Here is a 24,769-nt window from a genome sequence, read left to right as displayed (position 1 = left end):
AAGGATAGGGGATAAGATGTCAGATCACCGAGGTCCTGCTGCTGGGGAGCCCCGGGATCTCTGCTGCGGCACCCCCTTATCAGTACTGAACAGAGCAAGTTCATTCTGTGCGTAATGACAGGCAATACAGGGGCCGGAGCATCGTGAAGTCATAGCTCCACCCCTCGTGACGTCACGGTCCGCCCACTCAATACAAGTCTATGGGAGAGGGCGTGGCGGCCGTCACGAGGGTGCGGAGCTGTGACGTAACGCTGCTCTGTCCCCTGTATCGCCCGTTATTACGCACAGAGCGAACTTGCTCTGTGCAGTAATGATAGCGGGGTGCTGCAGCCCAGATCTTGGGGGTCCCCAGCAGCGGGACCCCGGTGATCTGATATCTTATCCCCTATCCTTTGGATAGGGGATAAGATGTCTAGGGGCGGAGTACCCCTTTAAGGGGTTAAGGATAACATGGGCTGTGTCCATAAGGGGTTAAAAGCCTCATGATTTTGCACGTAAAACAGAAGCATAAGGCCAGGTTTACTTCATGCTGCATTGCCCCAGTACTTCCACAGGCTTCTATAAAGTCCAACCTATATCTCTACTGAGTTAAACCAGAGAAAGGCAAAATAAAAACCCTTGTTAGGCAAATGCTAGGTCATCCCTTAATCTCTATCTAAACCTAAGTAATCCTAAATTATATGATCTTTCAGAATACTTTAGTCCTTCCATTCCCCTTCTTATTCTGGGTGTATGTCTCTGAACCTTCTCCAGCTCCACTATGGCCCAGATTTATCAAACAGAAAAAAAAAAAAAATGGAGATTTTCCCAAAACAACCAATCACAGCTTAGCTAACAAGCTCTGGTAAAGTGAAAGCTGAGCTTTGATTGGTTGCTGTGAGAAAAATCACTATTTTTTCTCTCTCACAGTTTGATAAATCTATGCCTATAGCTTTCTTATACAATGGTGCCCAGTACTAAACACTGGTACAGTATTCCACAAGTAGTCCGACTAGTGATTTGTACATTGGTTATTTCTAGAGATGAGCGACGTTACTGTGATTCGATTAGTCACAAATTTCTCAGCTCGGCAGTTGCTGACTTAAATGAGCCTGCATAAATTAGACTCTCTTCTAGGACTGTATTCACCTTTTCCAGCCCACCAGAGCACCTGAAAGCTGGAAAAGTCATCAACTGCCGAGCCGAGAAGTTTGTGACTAATCGAATCACTAACATCACTCATCTCTAGTTATTTTCTTGTTGTTAGTTTGCATTTATGCCCCTTTTGATGCACCCAATGGTTTTATTTGGCTCGGCAGCAGCTGTATGACAGGTTACTAAAGCTAAATTTACTGTCGATAATCTAAATCCATTTCCATGTTAGTAGTTCCCAGTATTTTCCCCCCCCCATTTAAAACATATTACAAGCCCGGATTTTTTCTCCCCTTGTGCACAACCTTATATTTATCAGTGCTGAACCTCATCTGCCATTCCCAGCCCAAACCTCCAATTTATCCAGATCCATTTGTAACAGTGCACTGTCCTCTATTGTGCCAACAATACAGATGTGGCAAAGATTATGGGGGAGATTTATCAAAACCTGTGAAGAGGAAAAGTTGCTGAGTTGCCTATAGCAACCAGATTGCATATTTTCAGAGGCCTTATAAAAAATTTAAGGCAATCTAATTTGTTGCTATGGGCAACTCAGCAACTTTTCCTCTGGACAGGTTTTAATAAGTTTCCCCCTATATCATATCTTAAGATTCAGTTTAACATCTTAAATGTAGTCAACTTGTGACTTTACTCAGATCAGTTTCCACACAATTATTTAAGTAATCACGCATTTGAGTCCCACTAAATACATAAATGCAGAAAACAGTCCTAATGTCAGTAGTAGACAATGTTCTGACCACTAATGGAAGGGATGTGGAATAAAAAAAAAAAAAAAAAAAACTACTTGCCCAAGGGACTAAAACGGAGCAGAATCTGCTTGCCCCTCAAAAATCCACCTGTCCTGGTACAAAATAATTTTAACCCAAATAGTATGTAAATAAGGTATTTTATCAAAACTTGATAGGCAGACCAGTATGTCACCTCATTAGGTGTATAGGGCCCCGGATAAGTAAGTCTTCCCCATTAATGGAATACTGCAGAGCAAAATAACTTCTCCTGACCGCTGGGAAACCCCTCCCCCCGACCTCTTCTAAGGGGCCCCCAGCAGATATGGGAGCTTGTCCGCATGCCCAAAGCAGGGCTAAATGCCTGAAGAATTCACCTGCCTGGGACCGGAACTGCATGTCCTGGGCTTCGGGCGATACAATTTCCACATCCCTGAATGGGGATCGCTTCCAGTATGGATTATTACTAACACTATTACATAGGAAGACATGGGCCTGTTAAAAAGGATAATTGCTCTTGGGAAAAGGGCCTTGAGGGCAACGAGTACCCCCTTGTACGTGTCTGGTCCATTCAGAAGAAGTAAATACAGACAATGAGTTCAAATTAAAAGTCTAACGGTATCATCATTCTTGAAGTAGAAAGGGTTAAAAGGAGATCAGGGCTTTGCAAAACACTGAAAATAAAGCTAAACCAGTGAAAATAAAAATTGTGTAAAAATGGAGGGACAGAGGTACAGTATGGGGTCCATAACTCAAATATAATAGCTCCAGATTTATCAAAACTGATATTTGCCTCCAATGGTCAGATTGGTCCATAGCCACAAATCCGCTTTCATTTTTCCACAGAAATGTCAGAAATTAAAGTTGAGCTGCGATTCGTTGCAAAATCACAACAAAATTGTGGGGAATCCGTGAGCTAAAACAGCAGAGGAGGGCCCCCTTTTCTGCCTCCTATCGCTGATCCAATGATGTAGCCTGGCTAAGGCTGGGTTCACATCACGTTTTAGGCAATACGGGACTGCATACGACTGCGGGGAGCTAGAACCAGTCCGTAATCAGTCCGTAACGCCTCCACCCCCATGTGACGTCACGCTCAATACAAGTCTATGGGAGGGGTCGTGATAGCTGTCCCCACAGAGTGTTCGCTCCGGGGACTGATTACAAACGGGGTGCCGCGTGCAAGATCCCGGGGGGTCCACAGCGGCGGGACTCCCGCAATCAGGCATCTTATCTCCTATCCTTTGGATAGGGGATACGATGTCTAAGCACCCGAGAACCCCTTTAAGTGTAAAATAAAAAAAATATTTAAAATCCCTCCCCTAATAAAAAATAAAAAAAATAAAAACATTTGGTATTGCTGCATGCGAAATTACCAAACTATTAAAAATATAAATGTTTATGATCCCGAACGTTAAACGTCAAAAGACAAACACCAAAAGTACTGATTTTTAAAATCACAAAAAAATTAAATAATCAAAAAGTCTCAGCAAAAAGAAAATGATACCGATAAAACCTACAGATCATAGCACAAAAAATTAGCCCCCATACATCCTTGAATGCAGAAAAACAAAACCGTTAACCCCTTCCATGTTAAGTTCAAATCACCCCCCTTTTCCTATATAAATACATGTAAACATATTTAGTATCGCTACATGCGTAACTGTACAAACTTACATGAAAATTACATTATGTATCCCATATGGTAAATTATGTAAATGTAAAAGTATCCAATGTATCCAAGAAAAATGTTTTAAAAAGCGATTAAAAAAAAGTCAGAACAATATACCAAAATGGTAAAGATACAGAAAACAGATTATGGCACTATAAATGAGCCCTCATACAGCCTGGTATGCGAAAAAAATTAAAATAAACAAACTAACATGGGTCAAAAAATGGCAATAAATTTTTTGAAAAAGTTCAGTTTTTTTATTTATTAGTAAAAACTATACAAATTATCTTTTACTATTTCAATTTCACCAAATATCTATCTATCTATCTTTGGTTCGGAGAATATATGTTATTGAAAAATTGAAAAAGGTATCATTATGGTAGGTAGGTATGGCTATTATAGGGCGAAGAGGAAAAAAACAAGTGTAAAAGCAAAAATTGACCCAGAGAAGGGGATTGTCATTGAAGGACAAGTAGATTTTGCTCCGTTTTGGTCCCGTGGACAAGTTTTTTTTTTAATTAAATTTCCACACCCCTGTGAATATCAATATTGTTAAAAAAAAAATTAGCAAGTAGTAAAATAGAAAAACTATAAATTGGGTAGTTTTAACACATTCATCTACAGAATATAAATCATTTTTACCATAAAAGGTGTACTGTGTAAAAAACTGACTCCCCAAGGCTAGAATTCCACTTTATTTTTTATTTTTCAGTGAATAAAATGCTGGGGAAAAAAATTAAAAAAATTGAAAAAAAAAAAATCGCCACTGCAATTTCCTACGTCTGACGTTTCTGCATTTGAGTTGAAATTGCATTTTTTGGCCCATTTGTTTGCTCTGTACTCTGGCCAGTGATGTGAATAGAACATTTATATTCATATTTTCCGCCCAGAGTGGGGATTGGCCGGATGATTGCAGCTAATCACTGCTCTCAGCGGGAAATATGAAGGATTGATGTTCTATTCACATCACTGGTCAGATTATAGTGCAGAGATGCAGAGTGCAGGAGAAAGCCGCTCCGCATCTCTGAAATATATAGGACGATCAAAACGGATGCCAGGAATGATACCCGATGTGATCTGTCCTTAACTGCAGGTACTACTACTCCAATTATGAAGCACACTCTGCTCCATGCTGGGAGTTGTCGTACCTGCATTAATAGACAGATCGCAGCAAGTGTCACTCCGGACACCCGCTGTGATCCTCCTGTATAATGTATAGATGCAGCCGGACGCTCTACTATTGTCCCCTGCACTGACGTATATATACACACACACCTATTCATATTTCCCACAGAGAGTTGCGATTGGCTGGAACCATCTGGCCAATCACAGCTCTCTGCGGGAAATATGAATAGGTGTATATACACGGTAGTGCAGGGGACCATAGGAAAGCGGCCGCATCTATACATTATACAGAAGGATCGCAACAGACTTAGGTGATCTGAATTAATATAGGTACTATAACTCCCATCATGGAACAGTGTGTTCCATGCTGGGAGTAGTAGTACCACCTAAAAAAATTTAAAGAAAAAAAAAAAAAAAAACACACACACACACACACACAATGCCCTGCCTGCCCACACATTGATCCCTGCTTAAAAACTTAACGAAATTTATCTTTTTTATAACAAAATTTTTATTAATACAATTTTTTCCATCACTACCGTATCTTTTTTTTATGTTACCCTACAAAATTTTATTTAAAAAAAAAAATGGCATCTCCATCACAGTCCAAAAGAGAATAACAAATCGCCTGCAAAAACACCAAAGTTAAAACCCCATGGCGTTTTTCTTGGCTATAGGCTCAACAAGCTGCGATTCTGCAAAACCATCAAGTAGCTGAAAAACGCCCCCCAAAAAAAAAAAAAAAAAAAAATTTTTAAATAAATTAAAAAAAAAAAAAAGAGAAAACACGCCAAGGATAAAAAAAAAAAAAACGCCAAGTGAAAAAGAATTTTGTGATTTCTCATTGATTTACAGCTAACATCTGTTTTTTTTGCCCGTTTTTCATGCCATGAGCCTGGCAGTAAACCAATCACTGCACTCTGCTCTGTAACCCTTTTCTCTCTGGATTTATGCAGTACATGTTATACAGGGAGGAGGAATATGATTATTGGAGATTGCCTGCACTCTATCACCACAAAAAATATGAGGAGTGTATGATTTAGTGCTAAAAGTAGTTTTTAACTTTTTCTTTCTGTTCCATATGTTCCAATCATTCATATGTGTCATCCTTTGACAGTCCTGTAATTCTGGGACTTGTAGTTTTGGAATAGTTTGAGGTAGTGCGTTTGGATAACTTTTCCACAGCAGTGTTGCTGCAAGCCGTGCGGCTACAACTTTTGCAAAACTATAACTCCCAGCATGCCCAGACATTCTTTGTCTGTCCATGCATGCTTGGAGTTGTTTTTCAAAGAGCTGGAGGCACATGTTTGGTAAACCTCTGTTACAGCAGTGTTGCTGCAAGCTGTGTTCCTCCTGCAGCATTGTCCATCAGCCATCTCTTGTCCATGAGCCTTGGATAAGCAGATGCTGCTGTGGGACACGTCAGTGCCCAAGGAGGTATGTGGACCCCCTAGTTGAGCAATTTTCAAATACAGTTTTCTAGAACCCCTTAAAGACCAGGCCGATATTGACCTTAAGGACAAAGCCAATTCTATTTTTGCATTTTTCTTCTCCTCGCCATCTAAAAATCATAACTCTTATTTTTATCCACAGACTAGTATGAGGACTAGTTTTTGCGCGACCAGTTGTCCTTTGTAATGACACAACTCACTTTACCATAAAATGTAAGATGCAACCAAAAAAATACTATTTGTGTACATTATACAATTTTGCTAATTTCGGAAGGTTTCATTTACATGCAGTACATTTTACAATAAAAAATTACATATATTCTTTATTCTGTGAGTCAATACGATTAAAATGATACCCATGATTACATGCATTATTATTGTTGCGCTTAAAAACATTGCAAACTTTTTAACCAAATTAGTACGTTTGAAATCCTTCTGTTTTGACAACCTATAACTTTCATTTTTCTGTATTAGGCCCCGTTCACACTACGGAATTCCCGCGGAATTTCCGGGCGGAATTCCGCGGTGTGAACGGGTTTCCGCGAGACCCGTTCACACTGCGGAAAGAAAGAACATGTTCATTCTTTGCACGGATTCCGCGAGCACTGCATAGCCGTCAATGGTGACGGCTTAGTGCCCGCGACCCTAGCGCCGAAGTACTTTCGGCGGCGTGACTTGTACTTTTTATTGATACCACGTGTATATAAAATTAAAAGTGTTTTAATTGTTTTTAAATAAAATGTGACAAAAAAGCAGCAATTTTTCACTTTTTACATACGGGATAATTAACATTATATTTTAATAGTTTAGACATTTACGCACGTGGTGATACCAAATAGGTTTATTTAAAAAAAAAATTACATTTTTGGGGGGTAAAATAGGAAAAGGACATTTTACATTTCTATTGGAGGAAGGGATTTTTATCTTTATTTTAATATTTTTTCGCTATTGCTGATGTCCGCCATTACCAGCGGGTCCCTGGCTGCTGATAACAGCCGGGACCTGCCCTATATGATGCGAGCCTTGGGACACGGAGCGATCTAGCCATGCAGCTGTGACAGGTGGGTGCTGCATGAGAGATTGTGAGGGTCCCCAGCTTTGGGACCCCATGATCAGACATCTTATCCCCTATCCTTTGGATAGGGGTTAAGATGTTTCGGGATGGAGAACCCCTTTAAAGACACAGCTCCTTTTGGCCTTAAAGGGGCACTCAGCACCTAGACATCAGATAAGATGTCTGATTGCAGGGGGATCTGGCTGCTGGGAGCCCCGTAATCTGCTGTATGGAGCGACCTCTGGTCTGTGCTGGATTCTGAGCAACCAGTCGTCAATAGTGTAATTTATTCTAGATTCATGTCCCCCTGGGGACTATTTGCAATGAACTGTTCAGTTCAATGTAATATCACAATAGGCAATCATCTTGTACAGACTGACTTTGCAGGCTGCACAGGATCCTGCAATCATCGGACCCCCACAATCACACTGCAGGGGTACTAAGAGCCCCCCCCAAAACTTCAAAAGAAAGTCTATTTTCGCTATAGATGCCGTGATTGCATTGATACCAGCATCTATAAGGTAATCCCATATGTCTGCCATAAGGGGTGAGTCCCCAGCTACTGAAAGACTATGAAGTGAGCACAGCTCCTGTGCTAGCTATATAGCTGCACCGTAAATGTACGGTTTGAGAAGTTAATCACTGCCGTGCCATCATTTGTAGCATGTGTCCTTGAGGGAATAAAACTTACAGCTGGTAATTGAAAAAGTCAGATTCAATCACACCCAGACTCAAAACAGATCTTGGCAACATAACTAAAACAAAGCTTCTGTAACCCAAGAAATTTTTTATTTTTGCTTTCCTTAAAATACCTCCAGCTTCAGTCCCAACCAGTACTTTCCCCTTGTACAGAAATTCTACCTTCCAAGAGCTACTGAACATCTGGCAATGGCTTAATGGTTTTAAACAGAAATTAAGAGAGGGATATTTGATAACTAATGATTTTTCATCATATGACTTCAAAAACCAGGTGACAGGGACCCCGAGTTAGACACTATCAGTTTTTGGATAAATCTGCTTATCACAGAAGCAACAATTCATAAATATAACAGGAGTTTACACTGTACCCTACCACCCTATCCTGGAATAAAAATTAATTAATAATCACCTACCATGACCACTACAGCTCCCAATCCCCATACGGGAGCACATACGGCAGGGGAGAGCTAAAAACTTGCGCTCCCGTATGCCTTTCTATGCACTTCCATATGTAATTAATTTCAATGAGCCGACCGGAGTGAAACGTTCGGTCGGCTCATTTTTTTCCCCGTATAAGCTTTTACAACCGGACCTAAAACCATGGTCGACCACGGTTTTAGGTGCGGGGAAAAAAGCGCATACGGTTTTGACTGGTTGTAAAACCGTACTGCAACCGCATACAGGTTAACATGGACAAAATTATCAAATCAAACGTTTGTTTTTTTATAAAAACGGACGGAACTGTATGCACTTTTAAAAAAAAAGTATACAGTAAACCCCCCCCCCCCCCCCGACATGCGATGGCCCCCGACATATGATCAAATCGACATACGATGCTTTTATATGTTGGGGCCATCGCTTTAACTGCTATCCGGCACCGCAAAATGCTTAAGCTGCTGTCGGATAGCAGTGTAATGTGCCCCAGCAGGTTCACTTACCTATCCCTGCTGCTCCGGGGTCCGGGCCTCGCTTTCCAGCGTCGTTATTACGTAGCTGCGCACGCCGCAACAACGTAATAACGTCACCAGAAAGCGAGGCTCGGACACCGGTGAAGATGCGGAAGACGCCGGAGGACCCAGAAGACTACGCCAGAGCAGCGGGACCCCATCGGGAGCGGTGAGGAAATGGTCCGGAGCGACGGGGACAGGTGAGTATTTAATGCACTTTTACATTGCACGAATCCCTCAACATACGATGGATTGGACAAACGATGTATGGCAAAGTATGGCAAAAACATGATGTGAACCCAGCCTTAGGCTGCATTCACACCTCGTTTTTTTACATACGGGTGCCGGATCCAGCTGTGGAAGGGGAAAACCAGGCACTCCCGTACCCCAGCCGGATTAGCCCGTGACACCATTTACTTTAATGAGCCGACCCGTACGCGGTTTCCTGACCGGACCTAAAACTGTAGTATAGTACGGGTTTAGGTCCGGTCCAAAACCAGATACGGGTCAAAACTGAGCCGACTTGAGTCACCGTTTGACTCCGGTCGGCTCATTAAAGTAAATGGAGTCAGGGGGGTGATCCGGCTGGGGTATGGGAGTGCCCGGTTTTCCCCTCCCCCAGCCGGATGCGGCACCCGTATGTAAAAAACGAGGTGTGAATGCAGCCTTAATCTGGTTCCTTCTCTTCACCATTTCTTCCTGATACCTGTTAAGAGCTGCTAGCTCAGCCAATCCCTGGTAGCAGCGAGCTTGGATGACTGGTAGAGCAGTTTCTGCCTAGATAGCTTCTCTGGGACAGGAAGAAGCAGTAACTAACAAACCAATTGATGTTAGACTGGGAGCTGCAGGGCAGGAAAGCATGCCCAATCTTATTTTTGTAACACTTCAGTCATATCAAAAATTCATTTCCCAGACAACCCGGGAATTTTTCTTCAAATTTCCCCCCCCCCAAATATTTTCTTTGTTTCCCTGTAGATTTGGTGATAGAATGAGCTATGTAATTACAATGTACTAGGGATCGACCGATATCTTTTTTTTTTTTTTTTTTAGGGCCGATAACTTATAACGATATTCCGGTATAAGTTATCGGCTATTTATCCCCCCGCGACACCGCTGCAGATCATTGATTTAAAGCGGGCGCTTTAAATCAATGCACTGCAGGTGGCTTTTGTGGTGCCATAGGCTGCCACCCACTTCTCTCCCCCTGCCTGTCCGGGGGTCCTGAGTCCTATCACCGCGATGGGATTTGAAGTCAAAAGCTTCCTCCTTTGTTGATTTTCCTCCAACAAGGATTAGGAAGGAAAAACCGGGCAAAGCCGGGTACTCAGCTAGTTTTACATAAAGGATAAGTTGTCTTTTGCTGCAGATTTCCTTTAGTGCATTTCTGAGCGTACTGTCTTCTATAGAGACAGCACATTACCGAGTGATCCTAGCGCTGACTTGTTTTACTGGCGGCCACTAAAGATTGAATTCTCTGCACCAACATTCTTAGTGTAATTGTGTAAAGTGTAAAATTAAATTGGCTTGTCTAGCTAAGTCACATCTCAACCTAACTGAGCAGGCATTCCTGTGTTTTTCTCACACTGAGCAGTTTTAACCCCTTAGGCTTAGTTCACACCTCGGAATTCTGCATTGGAATTTTGCACAGAGATTCTGTGCGCAGAAAAAATTAGATTTCCCTGCCCGCAGAATGGCGCATTCCTGTGCAGTCCTAGTGCTGGCATGTTGAGATTTTCCGTGCGGACATTCCAAATTGTGAACATAGCCTTAAACTAAGTTCACACTACAGAATTTTTGTAGCGGAATTCAGAGCTTAAACTTTGATTGGGAATTTTAGCAGAGTGCCATTGTTGTCAGTGGGATTCTGCTTCACTGTGCACACAATGGTATTTCAGCAGCAGAGCTCCACGCCAATGAAATTCCTTTGCCTTTGTACGGTAATTAACACTGCTCCATGCATGGGGAGAGCCAGTAAGTCGTGCAGTAGATTCACAGGATAGGGGATAAGTGTCTGATCGCTGGGATCTCCGCAATCACTTATCCCCAATACTGTGCATAGGGGATAAGTTGTTAAGTACCAGAGTTCCCCTTAAGGATGATCTCAGTCACTTGTTTGGCAGAATACACAGTGTTCTAATCAGGATGGCAATGTCTGCCAGCCACCCACGGAATCTCTGGTGGAATATTTCTGGTCAGAGATTCTGTCGTCTGAACCTAGCCCAAGTATGCAGGATTTTGGCCTTAATGACTTTGTCCCATTTTTCAAATGTGACATGTGTTTCTATATGTGGTAATAACTTTGGGATGCTTTTACTTATCCAAGCGATTCTGAGTGATAAATCTGGAGAGAGAAAAAAAAAACTACCTGATTTAGCCATAGCAACTAAGCACAGCTCAGATTCTATTTCTCATGTTGCTCTGGTAAAATTAAGTATGAACTGTGATTCGTTGCTCTGGGGAAATCATACCAATTGTGTCAGATTGATACATTTGGGCCATTGCATTTTGTGCCATTAGTAAAACACCCAAGATTAAAGGGGTACTCCGGAAAACTAGTCCATTCTTTCCCTCTCACCAACCTTTTTTGGCTCAATATATTTCATTAGGTATATAGAGCAGTTTTCCTCTTTCAGCGGTCACTGACATGCAGGGAGTGAGAAAGATGTCATATTCAGATCCTGCTTGTCTCTGTGCAAAGCCCTCATTGAGACTAGCCCCCACCCTCCTGGAAAACACCATGTGATTTCTGTCTTCACAGCCACACCTCGCCTGCCTCCCTTTTCTGTGTGAGGATTAAGCTGGCAGAGAAGCCCAGTCTCCTCAGTACATAACACTGCTCTTTCCCTGCTGTAGATCTTATCACTAACTGCTGCCATTCAGAGCATATCATGAGTTATTGCTTGGGGGGGGGAGGGGAGGAGAGTTTCAAAGAAAAAGACTGATGCTGACAACAGAGCATGCATACAGATAGTTAAAGCAATTGGCTGGCATCCATTACACAGAGCCGCACTGACTGCTGGGAGTTGTAGTCTAGGCTGCAAGCATGGAAAGAGAATACTTAGGAGAGAACAGGGGCCACAAGAGCTAGTAAAATCAGATGCAGTACTACATAGGGACACAACAGGTATTGGGGTGGTTTTGGGGCATGCTCAATTTTCTCAACTTCCCGGGAGCACCCCATTAAGTGAAAAATTTGCATTCTCCTCTGATTTTAAGAAAGATAGCCAAAAGTCACATTTATGTCTTTTTATTGGCATTACTTGTTAAACACTTTTTTATACTTGTGCGTATTTTCAATTTGAGTAAAAGATTTTTCTGCCCACTGAAGTCAATGAGCAGCAAAATCTGCAGTAGCCAATCGGCAGCAGATCTGCAGCAAAAATAGTCAAGTGTGATTGTACCCTTAGGGCTCGTTAACACGGGCAGTTCTCTTTTCAAACCCGCAGCAGATCTCCCGCTCCAATTTTGAAAAGGGGCCTTCGTGCGCTACTCGCGGCAGATTTTCGCCAGCGGAATCTCCACGGTTTAAAATCCACCATAAACCCCATTAAAGTCAATAGGGTCTGCAGAGGATTTTCAACTGCGGAGATTCTGTGGAAAAATTTTTATTTGCTGCGGGTAACACACGGAGGCCCTGTTCCTTTTAAAACTCGCAACTGGAGATCCGCTGCGGGTTTGAAAAGAAATCTGCTCATGTGAAGGAGCCCTAATAAAGGATTTTTGCTAATTAAGAAAATTATAAAAAAAAAAAAATCAGATTTTTCTTTAGGAACCAGTAAAGTTCTGAAATGGATTCGAGAAGCTTGTATGTAAAATACAAATATATAAAAACCAACAAATACATTTCTCCTTTTTAAAACCAGCAACCTTCAAAAGAATTCAAATTGACATTTAGTGGTAGTATGTAGGTAGAGGTCTTGGGGTACATGATGTTTTGACGTGACAAGTTAGCATTTTCATTGGTCTTAATTTAGGGTATATGTGGCACTTAGATCGCTTTATAATCCACTTTTACGAGGTGGTAAGAAATGAGATTATATATATTTATATTTGGTCTGTAGTATTTACTTAGCCAGAGTGGCTACTTTCGTTTTTACAGAGTCAGTATAAAAATAAATTGATTTTTAATTTTATTATTATTATTTTTTTTTTTTTTTTAAACACACCACGTTCACTGTGAGGGATTAAATAATGACTGTTGCATATCCCAGGACGAGACAGACGTGGTAATACCATTTGCATTTACTTTAAATTTTTTACTCCAAATATATCATATCTAATAGGTAAGAAGGGGGAGTGTGATTTTTTTTTTTTTTTTACATTCAAAGGCTGGGTTCACACTATCCTCAAAATTCTGATTTAGCAGAACCCCATTGGTGTCACACTGCACACTACACTGCACAGTCCACACTACAGAATTTAAGTAGTTTCCTCCACTAAAATTCCACAGCCAAAATAATGATCTTTGTCATTCCCTGGGAACATTTTCCAAACAGTATATATTGCTGTCTATGGAGACTTCAATGTTCACACAGTCCTAACACAGACTGATTCAGTCAGTGACGGCTCTGTAGATTATGTTGTGAACCCAGCCTTACTGTGCAGTTTTCACTTTTATTATATTGCCTCAGACTAGAATCTGCATTTTGATTGCAGGTATAATAAACTGCAGTACAGATCTGTACCAAAATGTATTACGCCTGTCAGCCAGGTACATGTTAAAATATATTTGAACCCCTTAAAGACTTAGCCCATTTGGGGCCTTAACCCCTTAGCGCATATGGATGTTTATGAACGTCCATATGCGCGTCCCCATATATAATGCCCATATCTGGTGGGTCCCGATTGCTATAAGCAACCAGGATCCACGCTAATGCCGGACATCGCCCATCGGGCTGATGTCCAGCATTAACTCTTTAGATGCGGCGATCAAAGTTGAAAGTAAGAGCATCCCGGCTGCTCAGTTGGGCTGAGCAGGACAATCGCGATAAAATCGCGATGTCCCGACCAGCTAGGACGCAGCAGGAGGTCCCCTCACCTGTCTCCAGCGCGTCCGAACGGCGATTGATTGCTCCAAGCCTGAAATCCAGGCTTGAGCAATCAACCGCCGATACTGATCCCTGCCATTGAATGCAATGGCAGTGATCAGTGTATTGAATCAATGTACTGCATGTTATAGTCCCCTATGGGGGATATACCATTGCAAAAAAAAGTAAAAAAATTAAAGTTAATAAAGATCATTTAACCCTTTCCCTAACAAAAGTTTGAATCACCCCCCTTTTCCCATATTAAAAAATAAATAAAAAAACTGTTAAAAAATATAAAAACATGTGGTATCGACGTGTGCGTGAATGTTCGGACTATAAAAATATATTGTTAACTAAAAACGCATGGTAAATGGCGTATGCGCAAAAAAATTCCAAAGTCCAAAATAGCATATTTTTGGTCACTTTTTATACCATCAAAAAAAAATTGAAAATAAAAATACAAAGCTATCAAAAAGTCAGATCAAAACAAAAATGGTACCGCTAAAAACTTCAGATCGCGGTGCAAAAAATGAGCCCACATACCGCCCCATATGTGGAAAAATAAAAAAAGTTATAGGGGTCAGAAGATGACAACTTTAAATGTATAAATTTTCCTGCATGCAGTTATGATTTTTTTCAGAAGTACGACAAAATCAAACCGATATAAGTAGGGTATTATTTTAACAGTATGGACCTACAGAAGAAAAGGTGTCATTTTTCCCGAAAAAATGTATTGCGTAGAAACGGAAGCCCCAAAAGGGACAACATGGCGTTTTTTCTTCCATTTTGTCGTACAATGATTTTTTATTTTTTTCACATGTCGCTGTAGATTTTTGGGTAAAATTACTGATGTCATTACAAAGAAGAATTGGTGGCGCAAAAAATAAGCCATAATATGGATTTTTAAAAAGGTAAGGAAGAAAAAAAAAAAACAAGTGCAAAAACAGAAAAACAAGATAAGGGGTTAATGGCTCAGCCTGCTTTATTTTGGTTTATGTTTTTAACTCCTCACCTAAAATCCATGACTATTTTTCCATCCACAGAGCCATATGAGGGCTTTTATTCGTGACCAATTGTACTTTGTAATGATACATCATAAAATGTACGGCGCAATCAAAAAATTTATTTTGTAGGGAAAGAAAACTGCAATTTTTGGAAGGTTTAGTTTTTTCCCAGTGCAGTTTACAGTAAAAAATGATATGTTGTGTATATTCTGTAGGTCAATACAATTAAAATGATACCCATATTAACATGCTTTATTATTGTACCAATTAAAAAAAATATATATCTTTTTTAAACAAAATTTGTATGTTTTAGGTCACTTTTATGACCCCCCATAGCTTTCTAATTTTTTCATATACTGGGCTGTACGAGGGCTCATTTTTTTGCACCATGATCTGTAGTTTATTGGTACCACATTTACGTATGTGACTTTTTGATCACTTATAAAATTTTTCTGGGATGTGATGTAACCAAATGCATTTTCTAATCTTTTTATTTTTTTTACGTTTACGCCGTTCACCATACAGAATCATTAACATATTTTAATAGTTTGGCCATTTACGCATGCATTATCACATATGTTCATTTATTTTTACACTTTTGGGAAAAGGGGGAATTCTCATTTTTATTGGGGAGGGACTTAGTCACTTTCTTTTTTTACTTCTACTTTTATTACACTTACGGTATATAGTCCCCATAGGGGACTATTTATTGCAATCACTTGATTGCTAATACTGTTCAGTGCTATGCATAGACATAGCACTGATCAATATTATCAGCTATCTACTGCTCTGGTCTGCTCTATTGCAAACCAGAGCAGAAGACACCAGGATGACGGAGGGACGCAAGTGAGGAGACCGCCACCCGCCATCTTGTGTGATTGGATCCTCGTTGCAGTGCTGCGGGCGATCCGACCACACATTCAAATGGCCGCACAGCCACAGATGCCATGGTCAGATGGCAGACATCAGTGCGCTCGCCAGTGTCCGATTACCAGAAGGTCCCTGGCTGCTGATAGCAACCGCGACCCCACCGATCTGGTACTCACGTTATGTATAGGATGTAAATGTATGCACTGGTGCGTTAAGTACCACAGCACCAGGACGTACGTTTACGGCCAAAGTTGTTATGAGGTTAACAAGATCCCATGTGTGGAAATGGCAGTTTTTATTTTTTGCAGTACATTGATGTATGAACGTTGGAAGCACACACTAAAGGTTAGCATGTACATCAGCAACTTTCCCAAAATACGAGCTAAACATAGGGAAAAACGCAGTATAAATCCAGCTCATCTGTCTTATATTCTTGTTTAAAGGAATAAGTATCATGAAAAAAATGCATCCCCTATCCAAAGGAGTCCGAGCGCTGGGCTCTCCATCAAAGGGGCGCTCCACGACCCCTGCCGCCATGCCCCCTCTATATAGCTCTACGGGAGCAGAGAGCCAAAAATTGCTGAACGGCTCTCCTATAGATGTATATGGAGGTGGCATGGCAGCCCCAGTGCTTGCCCCCCCCCCCAATCTAAAACTTATCCCCTATGATACTTCTTTAAAATGGCAAGTGAAATCCATATTTTATACATTTATTTTTTAAAGGAAAACTCACATTTTCTCCCGCACTATCCACAGTTATTGGTGTATAGTGCGGGAGACTGATTAAAACGAGCCCTACCTTGGTCTGATCCATGCGCCGGTCGCCGGCAATTGTAGTTTTCATCTGTGTACATCCTGCTGTAACCTGCAAAGGCGGGGCTTCTGCGGGCTAACGGACACTGACGTCAGCGCCGCTCATGAATATTCATCCCTCCTGTTCTCCCTCTCTTCGCCGCTCCTAACCAGAGGGAGGGATGAATATTCATGAGCGGCGCTCACGTCAGTGTCCGTTAGCCTGCACAAGCCCCGCCTTTGCCAGTTACAGCAGGATATACACAGAGATTAAAACTACAATTGCGGGCGACCAGCGCACGGATCAGACCAAGGTAGGGCTCATTGTAATCAGCGTCTCCCGCACTATCCACCAATACCTGTGGATAGTGCAGGAGAAAATATGTGACAGTTTTCCTTTAAATAAAACACTTAAAATAAGTATGCTTACAATCACCCTTTTCTGACCGACCCCCCCCCCCCCCCATAACTTTATAACTAATAAGTAGGAATCATTCAATTCCTCTTACAGATCAATGCAGTTCTACTGAACTCCAATCTGTGTGATCTGAGCTCACCTGATTGAGGCTCATTCAAATACAGATCCATGGCAACCAGGGAAAGAGGTAAGCCCTCCGGGCAATCCACCCCACTAGAGATGGTTAAAATGTCCCTTTAGATCTAGGCGATCTAAAGGGTTAATAGCCACCTGCAGTGATCGCCGCATGGTGGGCTAATAGCGGTGGCCCCAACCTACAGGAATCAGCTGGGGGCCGCCGGGTATGGAGCAGGCTCAAGCCAGGAGCCCCCTCCATACATCCTGAGTACCGTGAGGTTGTCTGTCCGGCTCTGCTAGCCTGAAGCAGGGCTATGTGTCAGTGAAATTCACCTGCCCGGCACCCGGAACTGCATGTCCCGTGCGTCGGGCAATAGGATTTCACATCCATGGGACTTTTTGATCTTTATATTCATTATGGGCAGCATGGTGGCTCAGTGGTTAGCACTGTTGCCCTGCAGTGCGGGGGTCCTGGGTTCAATTACCACCAAGGACAACATCTGTAAAGATTTTGTATGTTCTCTCTGTGTTTCCTCCGGGTACTCCGGTTTCCTCGCACACTTCAAAACATATTGACAGGTTTAGATTGTGAGTCCCAATGAGGACAGGGACCAATTTGAGTTTACAGTGCTGCAGAATCTGTGTGCGCTATATAAATAGTTATTTTGATGACCAAAAATCTACAATTCTGTTTATATCATTAACCGTAAGGGATCAATAAGGTTATATTTTAATAGGTCAGACAATGGAAATAGTGACAATCACACAGATGACAGCATTTAAGGGGTCAATGGCCTGCATTAGCATGACCACTGATTTATCATTCAACATCTATGAGCCGCAAGTGTAACTTGTGCTCCTAGACCTTCTGTAGAGCTGTAACACACACACACATATATATACATACATATTATATATATATATATATATATATATATATATATATATATATATATATATATATATATATATATATATATATACACATACACATACATATATATATATACATATATATACATACACACACACACACACACACAGCTATGTGGTTAGGCTCACACTACAGCACCATTTATTATGTGATGTGGTTAAGATTACTCAAAAGTAAGATCTGTGCATCTGGCCTCAACAGCAAATCATGGCTTCTCACTAGCATAGACAAACAAGGCACTGCACAAAAGTCAATCACAGCCTCTCACAAGTGACAGATCACGTGGTCCATTCGTACATTATTTAGGGGCTGCCATCTTGTCTGAGCTATTATTTAAGAGCATTTAGAGATGTGCTTTACAGCAGAACCCATGGACAGAGGCAACAATAGACAGAACCTGTCCAATTTACAAGGAAAGGTTACTAAGCATTCTCTGACCTCAGTGGTCATTTTTCATGGCGCAGGAAGTAGAGCATCAGCTACTGTATGTACTAGGGTTGTAAGAAGAAAAGAAAAAAAAAAAAAAAAAAAATCGATTTGCGCGATTATCGTGATTTTTCATTTGGCGATACTGAATCGATTAAAAATATTTTTGAAGCGATCCTTTTAGGAATGTGGAATTTGTATCTCCTGACGCCCAGAACAGCATGCCCCGGGCGTCAGGAGATACAAATTCCACATTTGTGGAGCCAGGCAGGTGAATTTTTCCGGCTCATGCAAGCAGGGACGGATCTGACGCAGCGCCGCTCTGGGTGTATGGAGCAGGCTCCCCGACTCGTGCCCGCTCTGTACTCTACGGCCCCCGTCTGATTTCAGTAGCCGGGGGCCATGCGGCGCTCAGAGGGGTGTATGGAGCGGGCTCCGGACTCCTGCTCGCTCCATAATCTGCAGCCCCCGGCTGTTTTCAGTAGCCGGGGCCGCCGCTAATAGCCAGCATGCGGCGATTGTCGCAGCTGGCTATTAACCCTTTAGATCGCCGCTGTCAAAGCTGACAGCGGCGTCTAAAGGGATCTGTGAATGTTCCCTGGTGGGCTAGATCGCAACCCCCCGCAGCGCGATCGCGGGCGGGGGATCCACTGTGAAGGTAGCCGGAGGGCTTACCTCTGCTTCCTGCTGTCCCGTGGCTCTGACATTGATAGAGCCCGGCTGGACTAGGCTCTATCAATGGATCACAGATCAATGGAGTTCAATACAACTATTCATCTGTCTGAGGAATCTAATGATTCCTCCAAAAAGTCTAAAAAAAAGCGGATAAAAAATTAAATAAAGTTTTAATAAAAGTGTAAAAGACATTGTTTTTGAGACAGAATCGGGATATATCGCGATGTATCGTCACCTAGACGGTATGGCGATATAATCGAATCGCCACACTGGTATCGCGATTCGAATCGTATCGCCAAATTCTTGGCGATTCACACCCCTAGTATGTACCTGCTTTCTATTTACACGTCAACTTTTACTGTACTCCTGTCTGGATTCACACCACATTTTTGCAATACAGTTCCCGTATCAGGTTTTTGATTAAAAAAAAAAAAAAAAAAAAAACGGATTCCTCAAAACCAGACTAAACTGTATCAAAATGTGTGTACAAATTTTAACCCGTATATGGATAAAAACTATATATGGTTTGAAAAATGATGTCCGGTTGCATCCGTTTTTTTTAAGAATAAATAAAAGACATGTGCAAAGTCAAAAACCATAGGGTGCAAACCAGATGGAACCATACGCACATACAGGACTCCCGTGTTTAAAAAATAAATAAAAAAATAAAAAAGTGGTAGGCTACGATTTTAGGTACAAAAAGAAAACGGACAAAACCGTTCAAAATGCCAAACGGATGCATCGTTTGGCATATTGTTTTCAATGGAGAGTCAGTACATACAGTTTTCAATACGGTTCCTTACGGTTTTCACATTGAAAACTTATACAGGAACTATCGTGCAAAAACGTGGTGTGAATGCACCCTTATAGGGGGGGCAGTGTTGGGAAGTAATCTATACAGAACATGAAGTCTCAGTTTAGTTTTAGGGTGGGGTCACACGTGCCATATGTTGCTGCTGCATATTTTCCTACCATTGAAGTCAATGGGTAGCAAAATCAGTTGCATATTTTGCTACCCATTGACTTCAATAGGTAGGAATACACAGCAGCAAACACAGCAAAATAAAAGCACGTCTGTCCCTTCCCTTATGTCTAGTGGGCAGAATGGAAACAGATATACTTCAGAATTATTTTTAAAATTAGCACTTAAAAGGGAAGATTAGAAAAACAAAAACTTACAGCATAAACTGACGGTCAATTTCCATATAGAAATCCTACAGAATATATAATAAAAAGCATATCTTGCAAGTAGATATTCACATTCTCCATTAAAGGGAACCTGTCATGAGATTTTAATATATATCTCACGTGGCAACTCGTTATATATGGAAAATCTTCTTCCTCACCATCCCCGGGAAACATTCCTACCCACAGGGATAGTGAGGATTTGAAGTTAGAAGACCTCACCCGCCAGCCAAGTAAGAAGTTCCTGGGCGGGGAGCTATACTTTGTCCTGTTTGTTGCCCTGTAATCACGCCCCCTTAGAGTGATTGACAGCCCTGGCACGGCCCGCATGATCACTCCGCTCCGTTTGCTTAGGGCGTGATAACAGCCAGAGAAGACAGGACTAGGTGAATATAGCTCCCTGCCCAGGGGAATACTTGAGGGGAGACTTTCTAACTTTATATCCTGACCATCTCTGTGGGCAGAAACATCCCCCCCCCCCCCCCCCCCCCCCCGTGTAAAAGGAGCACTGATAAGCCAGAGAACAGGCAAACGATCATTCGTCAACTGATTGGAACTCGTGTGGCCATTTAAAGGAGTACTCCAGCACAACATAACTTGTCCCCCATCCAAAGGATAAGTTATAGATAGCAGGGGGGGGGGGGTCCGAGCGCTGGGGCCCCCGGGATCTCATGGACGGGGCCGCGGCAGTCTGCAAGAAGTGAAGTTTCGTCCACAGCAGAAAGCCAGACACGCCCCCTCCATGTATCTTTATGGGGTACATGGAGGGGGCGTCGGCCGCTGCGCCATGCGGGGACGGAATGCCCCCTTTCCGGCATACTGCCGCGGCCCCATCCAGGAGATCCTGGGGGGCCCCAGCGCTCTGACCCCCCGCGATCTATCCCCCCCTTCGGATAGGGGATAAGTTATATTGCACTACAGATCGCCTTTAAATTATGAGTGTCTGGGATGCAGGGTTATGTCCTCACCGACCCTGTTCCCACTGTACAGCTTCCCAGTCTTAGGATCAGATTTATCAGTCTGTTCAAACAAAAACTGGTATGATTTGCCCACAGTAACAAATTACAGCTTAACCTTCATATCTGGTACAATGAATTGTGTGAAAATCACACTGACTTGTCCTGAACAGACTGATCAATCTGGGCCTTGGTCCTGACACAAGGAAGTACCCGCTCAGCCAATAAGTGGCAGATGCAGCAGCTTTAGATTGGTTGGAAGGGGAATTCCTTGTGTCTTCCGGCATTGTTGGAACAGTGGAAGTTTCAGCAGGGAATTATATTGCTACTCCGCAACTTCAATGGGGATGTAGTAGAAAATCCACAAGCGGAATTTCCACGGCAGATTATGTATGTGTGAATGTACCCTCAGGGTGTGTTCACACTACAGAATTCAGAGAGATGCATTTTTTTTTGTTGATCCGTGCCCCTTCTGCAGCATGGTAAACGGAACAAATTATGCTGAATTGGCACTTTTCTGTGAAATTAGCGCGGAAATAAGATCTGAAATTAAAATTCCTACTGAACAATGAGGTTGTCGTGGAGGATTCAGGCGGGAAATTGTACATGTTCAGGTCCGATCACACGACACTCCTGCCGCCGTTAATCGTATCCATTGGCATCCCGTTTTCAGCAGGGTTCTGACAGATACAATTAATAGTAGCAGGAACATAGTGTAATCATATACGGTTAAAGGGTACTCCACTGGAAAACTGTTTTTAAACCAACTGGTGCTAGAAAGTTAAGCAGATTTGTATAACACGCACTTTTTAGGCTAAAATTTTTAGCCTAAAGTCTGTGTGTGTGTTATACGCCGATACACCCCAGGAAAGGCAGGGGGAGAGAGGCCGTCGCTGCCCGCTTCTCTCCCCCTGCCATAATTACCTGAGTCCGGTCCGCGCTGCTCCAGGCCTCCGTCGTGCGTCCCCGGCGTCATTGCTATGCGCTGAACGGCGCGGCGCATGACGTCAGTGCGCCGCGCATAGCAACGACGCTGGAGACGCACGACGGAGGCCGGGAGCAGCGCGGACCGGACTCAGGTAATTATGCCACCGGGGATGGGGGGAGGCAACAGGGCAGCGGCGCCGGCAATGGGTGCCGCTGCCCCTTCTCTCCCCCTGGCTGTCGGCGCCGCTTCTCTCCCCCTGGCTATCGGCGCCGGCACCGATAGTCAGGGGGACAGAACGGGCAGCGGCGCCGATAACCAGGGGGTGAGAAGGGCCGACAGCAGCGCTCTAGACCCCAGGAAAGGCAGGGGGAGAGAAGCGGGCAGCGACGGCCTCTCTCCCCCTGCCTTTCCTGGGGGTATATCGGGGTATACACGCGCACACACGCACCCTCATTTTTTCATGGATATTTGGGTAAAAAAACTTTTTTTACCCAAATATCCGTGGTAAAATGAGGGTGCGTGTTATAGGCCGGTGCATGGTATACCCCGATAAATACGGAAATTAAAAAATCTTAATCCTTCCAGTACTCAGCTGCTGTACCATCCACAAGAAGTTCTTTTTTTAATTTCCATTCTGCCTGACTACAGTGCTCTCTGCTGACACCTCTGTCCGTTTTAGGAACTGTCCAGAATAGGAGTAAAACCCCATAGCAAACCAATCCTGATAAGTACTGGAAGTAAAGATTTTTATTAATAGAAGTAATTTACAAATCTCTAACATTCTGGCACCAGTTGACAATTTTTTTTTTCCAGTGGAGTACCCCTTTAACGGGAGCAACAGACCCCAGTCACTTCTATGGTTGAATGGAGTCAGCCCTATGACTTCTGTTCAGGACGTATCAACTATTTTAAGCTGACTCAGGATGGGGACGTTGCGCTTTTGAAATAGCTCATATGTCCCAAAAGATGTCACTAGGGTGACTGATAAGTCCTGAAAGAAGTCACTAGGGGTGACTGGGTTGGGCCATAGAAGTGAATAGGGTCTGCCGCTCGGCCTCCTGTTTTCAACGAAGTGTGTTCCTACCGTTCAGTATTCTGCTGGAATTGAAAACCTCCTCCATAGTTCCATTGCAGGACTCCGCTATGTGACCTGAGGAAAACCTGCTGGGTGCTACAAGGCAAAATCCATTGCGGATATTCTGCTGGGATTCTATTCAGACTAATACTGTAATGTGAACAAAGCCCTACATGGACCAGGTTATTTTATGGCCAGGCTGCCTTCTGGCACTGCATTCAAGAGCATGGCATCTATGAAGACAACCAGTCACCAAGTCACACACTATTTCCAACACCTACAACATTTTCCTGTTAAAAATAAGGGGTGTGACTGGCTTCCAAAAACAGTGTCTGCCCGGTACACACTGGCTGTGCCACATTTCAGCACCTGAGGATCACAGTGGTCATGTATAGATGCTCCACATACCAGCCCCATAGTGGCAGTGCCAGCATACAGCCTGGGCAGCAATAGAGCAGCTAAAAACACCACGTGACCGAATGATCACACCATTAACCCCTCAGGATGAGTCGCCATCACACAGCGGGCAGTAGTAATGAGGTGGTCAGCCCCGGTGTATAGCGCCCCCTGTCCGCCCGCCCGCCATCACTCCCTCGGCTCCATACCCCCCGCATGCCCCGGCCTACCTCATGGGCTCCGCTGTCATTTCTCTCCAAGGCCCGTCGCGTATCTCGGCCTCTCGCTCACTGCTTCCCGTCCATTCCCCGGGAGTCCTGCAAGAGGGGGAGGGGATGACGAGGACAAAATACACAGACAAGTGAAAATCGCCTCCTGAGAAGGCGGCGAGGCCTGTAAAGCCGGAACTAACGTAAGCAGACAAGCGGCGGGGACAACACTACGACCCGGCCGCTGCCACCCTCCCCCTATAGTGCAGGGGATCGCTCCAATACCGGCCTGCCCGCTCCTCCCCCCGCCTCCCCGGATCACAGATCCATTACTCGGCGAAGAACCAGAAACAAAGCAGTTACCGCCATCTTGTCGGGGGAGGGAGCTGAGAGACGCATCGAATTGGCGCTTCGCTTCCCCTCCCGCACTGCTCGGCGCTGATTGGACGAGCGCCCGGCCAGAAGGATTTTCTGAATGGCTCGCGGTGCGGAACAGGGCGACTGTTGCCAGGGGGTGTGACGTCATCAGCCTCCCCTCCTGATTCGTGCGGCGCCAGACGCCGCTGTGTTCTCTACTGTGCAAGGACAGAGCCGTACTCTATGTCCCCCGGCTATTCTGTGATAGGTAGACGAGAACAGCCTGGCTACCAACAATGGCGGAAATCTGGTGTGTGCGCAGCATAGGGATCCCCCTGCTGCTTCAGGCGGCACAGAACCACCCCGTATCCTACCACACTCCCTAGAGAAGGGCAATGTGACCTTTTGCCCCTTACCCCTTCGTTTTTGCTCTCAGTCTGAATTATTGGCGGCACAATCCTGCGACCACAACTGCAAAAGGGCGGCCTTTATGTATCTCCCCTCCCGGTAAGCGGGCGGGGCTTATATGTCCCGATTTTTGGCTAAATGTAAAAAAAAGTTACTAATTTTATATTGAC

General features: G+C 43.4%; 1 protein-coding gene across 3 annotated transcripts in view; it reads right to left on the bottom strand.

Moving 5' to 3' along the window:
* Window positions 1–24,365, bottom strand: part of ATRX (ATRX chromatin remodeler) — a 252,284-nt gene extending 227,919 nt beyond the window's left edge. Inside the window, exons 1-2 of one of the 3 annotated variants that reach the window (XM_056540843.1) lie at window positions 24,198–24,365; window positions 23,856–23,942 (exon numbers count right to left, since the gene is read on the bottom strand). In XM_056540843.1, the coding sequence (XP_056396818.1) occupies window positions 23,856–23,875 (20 nt within the window). In that variant the 5' untranslated portion in view covers window positions 23,876–23,942; window positions 24,198–24,365. The other 2 variants (XM_056540841.1, XM_056540842.1) reach the window with 2 other exon arrangements.
* Between the last annotated feature and the right edge of the window lie 404 nt (window positions 24,366–24,769).

The sequence above is a fragment of the Hyla sarda genome, chromosome 9 (genome assembly GCF_029499605.1).
Source record: "Hyla sarda isolate aHylSar1 chromosome 9, aHylSar1.hap1, whole genome shotgun sequence".
Classification (NCBI taxonomy): domain Eukaryota; kingdom Metazoa; phylum Chordata; class Amphibia; order Anura; family Hylidae; genus Hyla; species Hyla sarda.
This window is presented reverse-complemented; position numbering and strand designations above follow the sequence as displayed.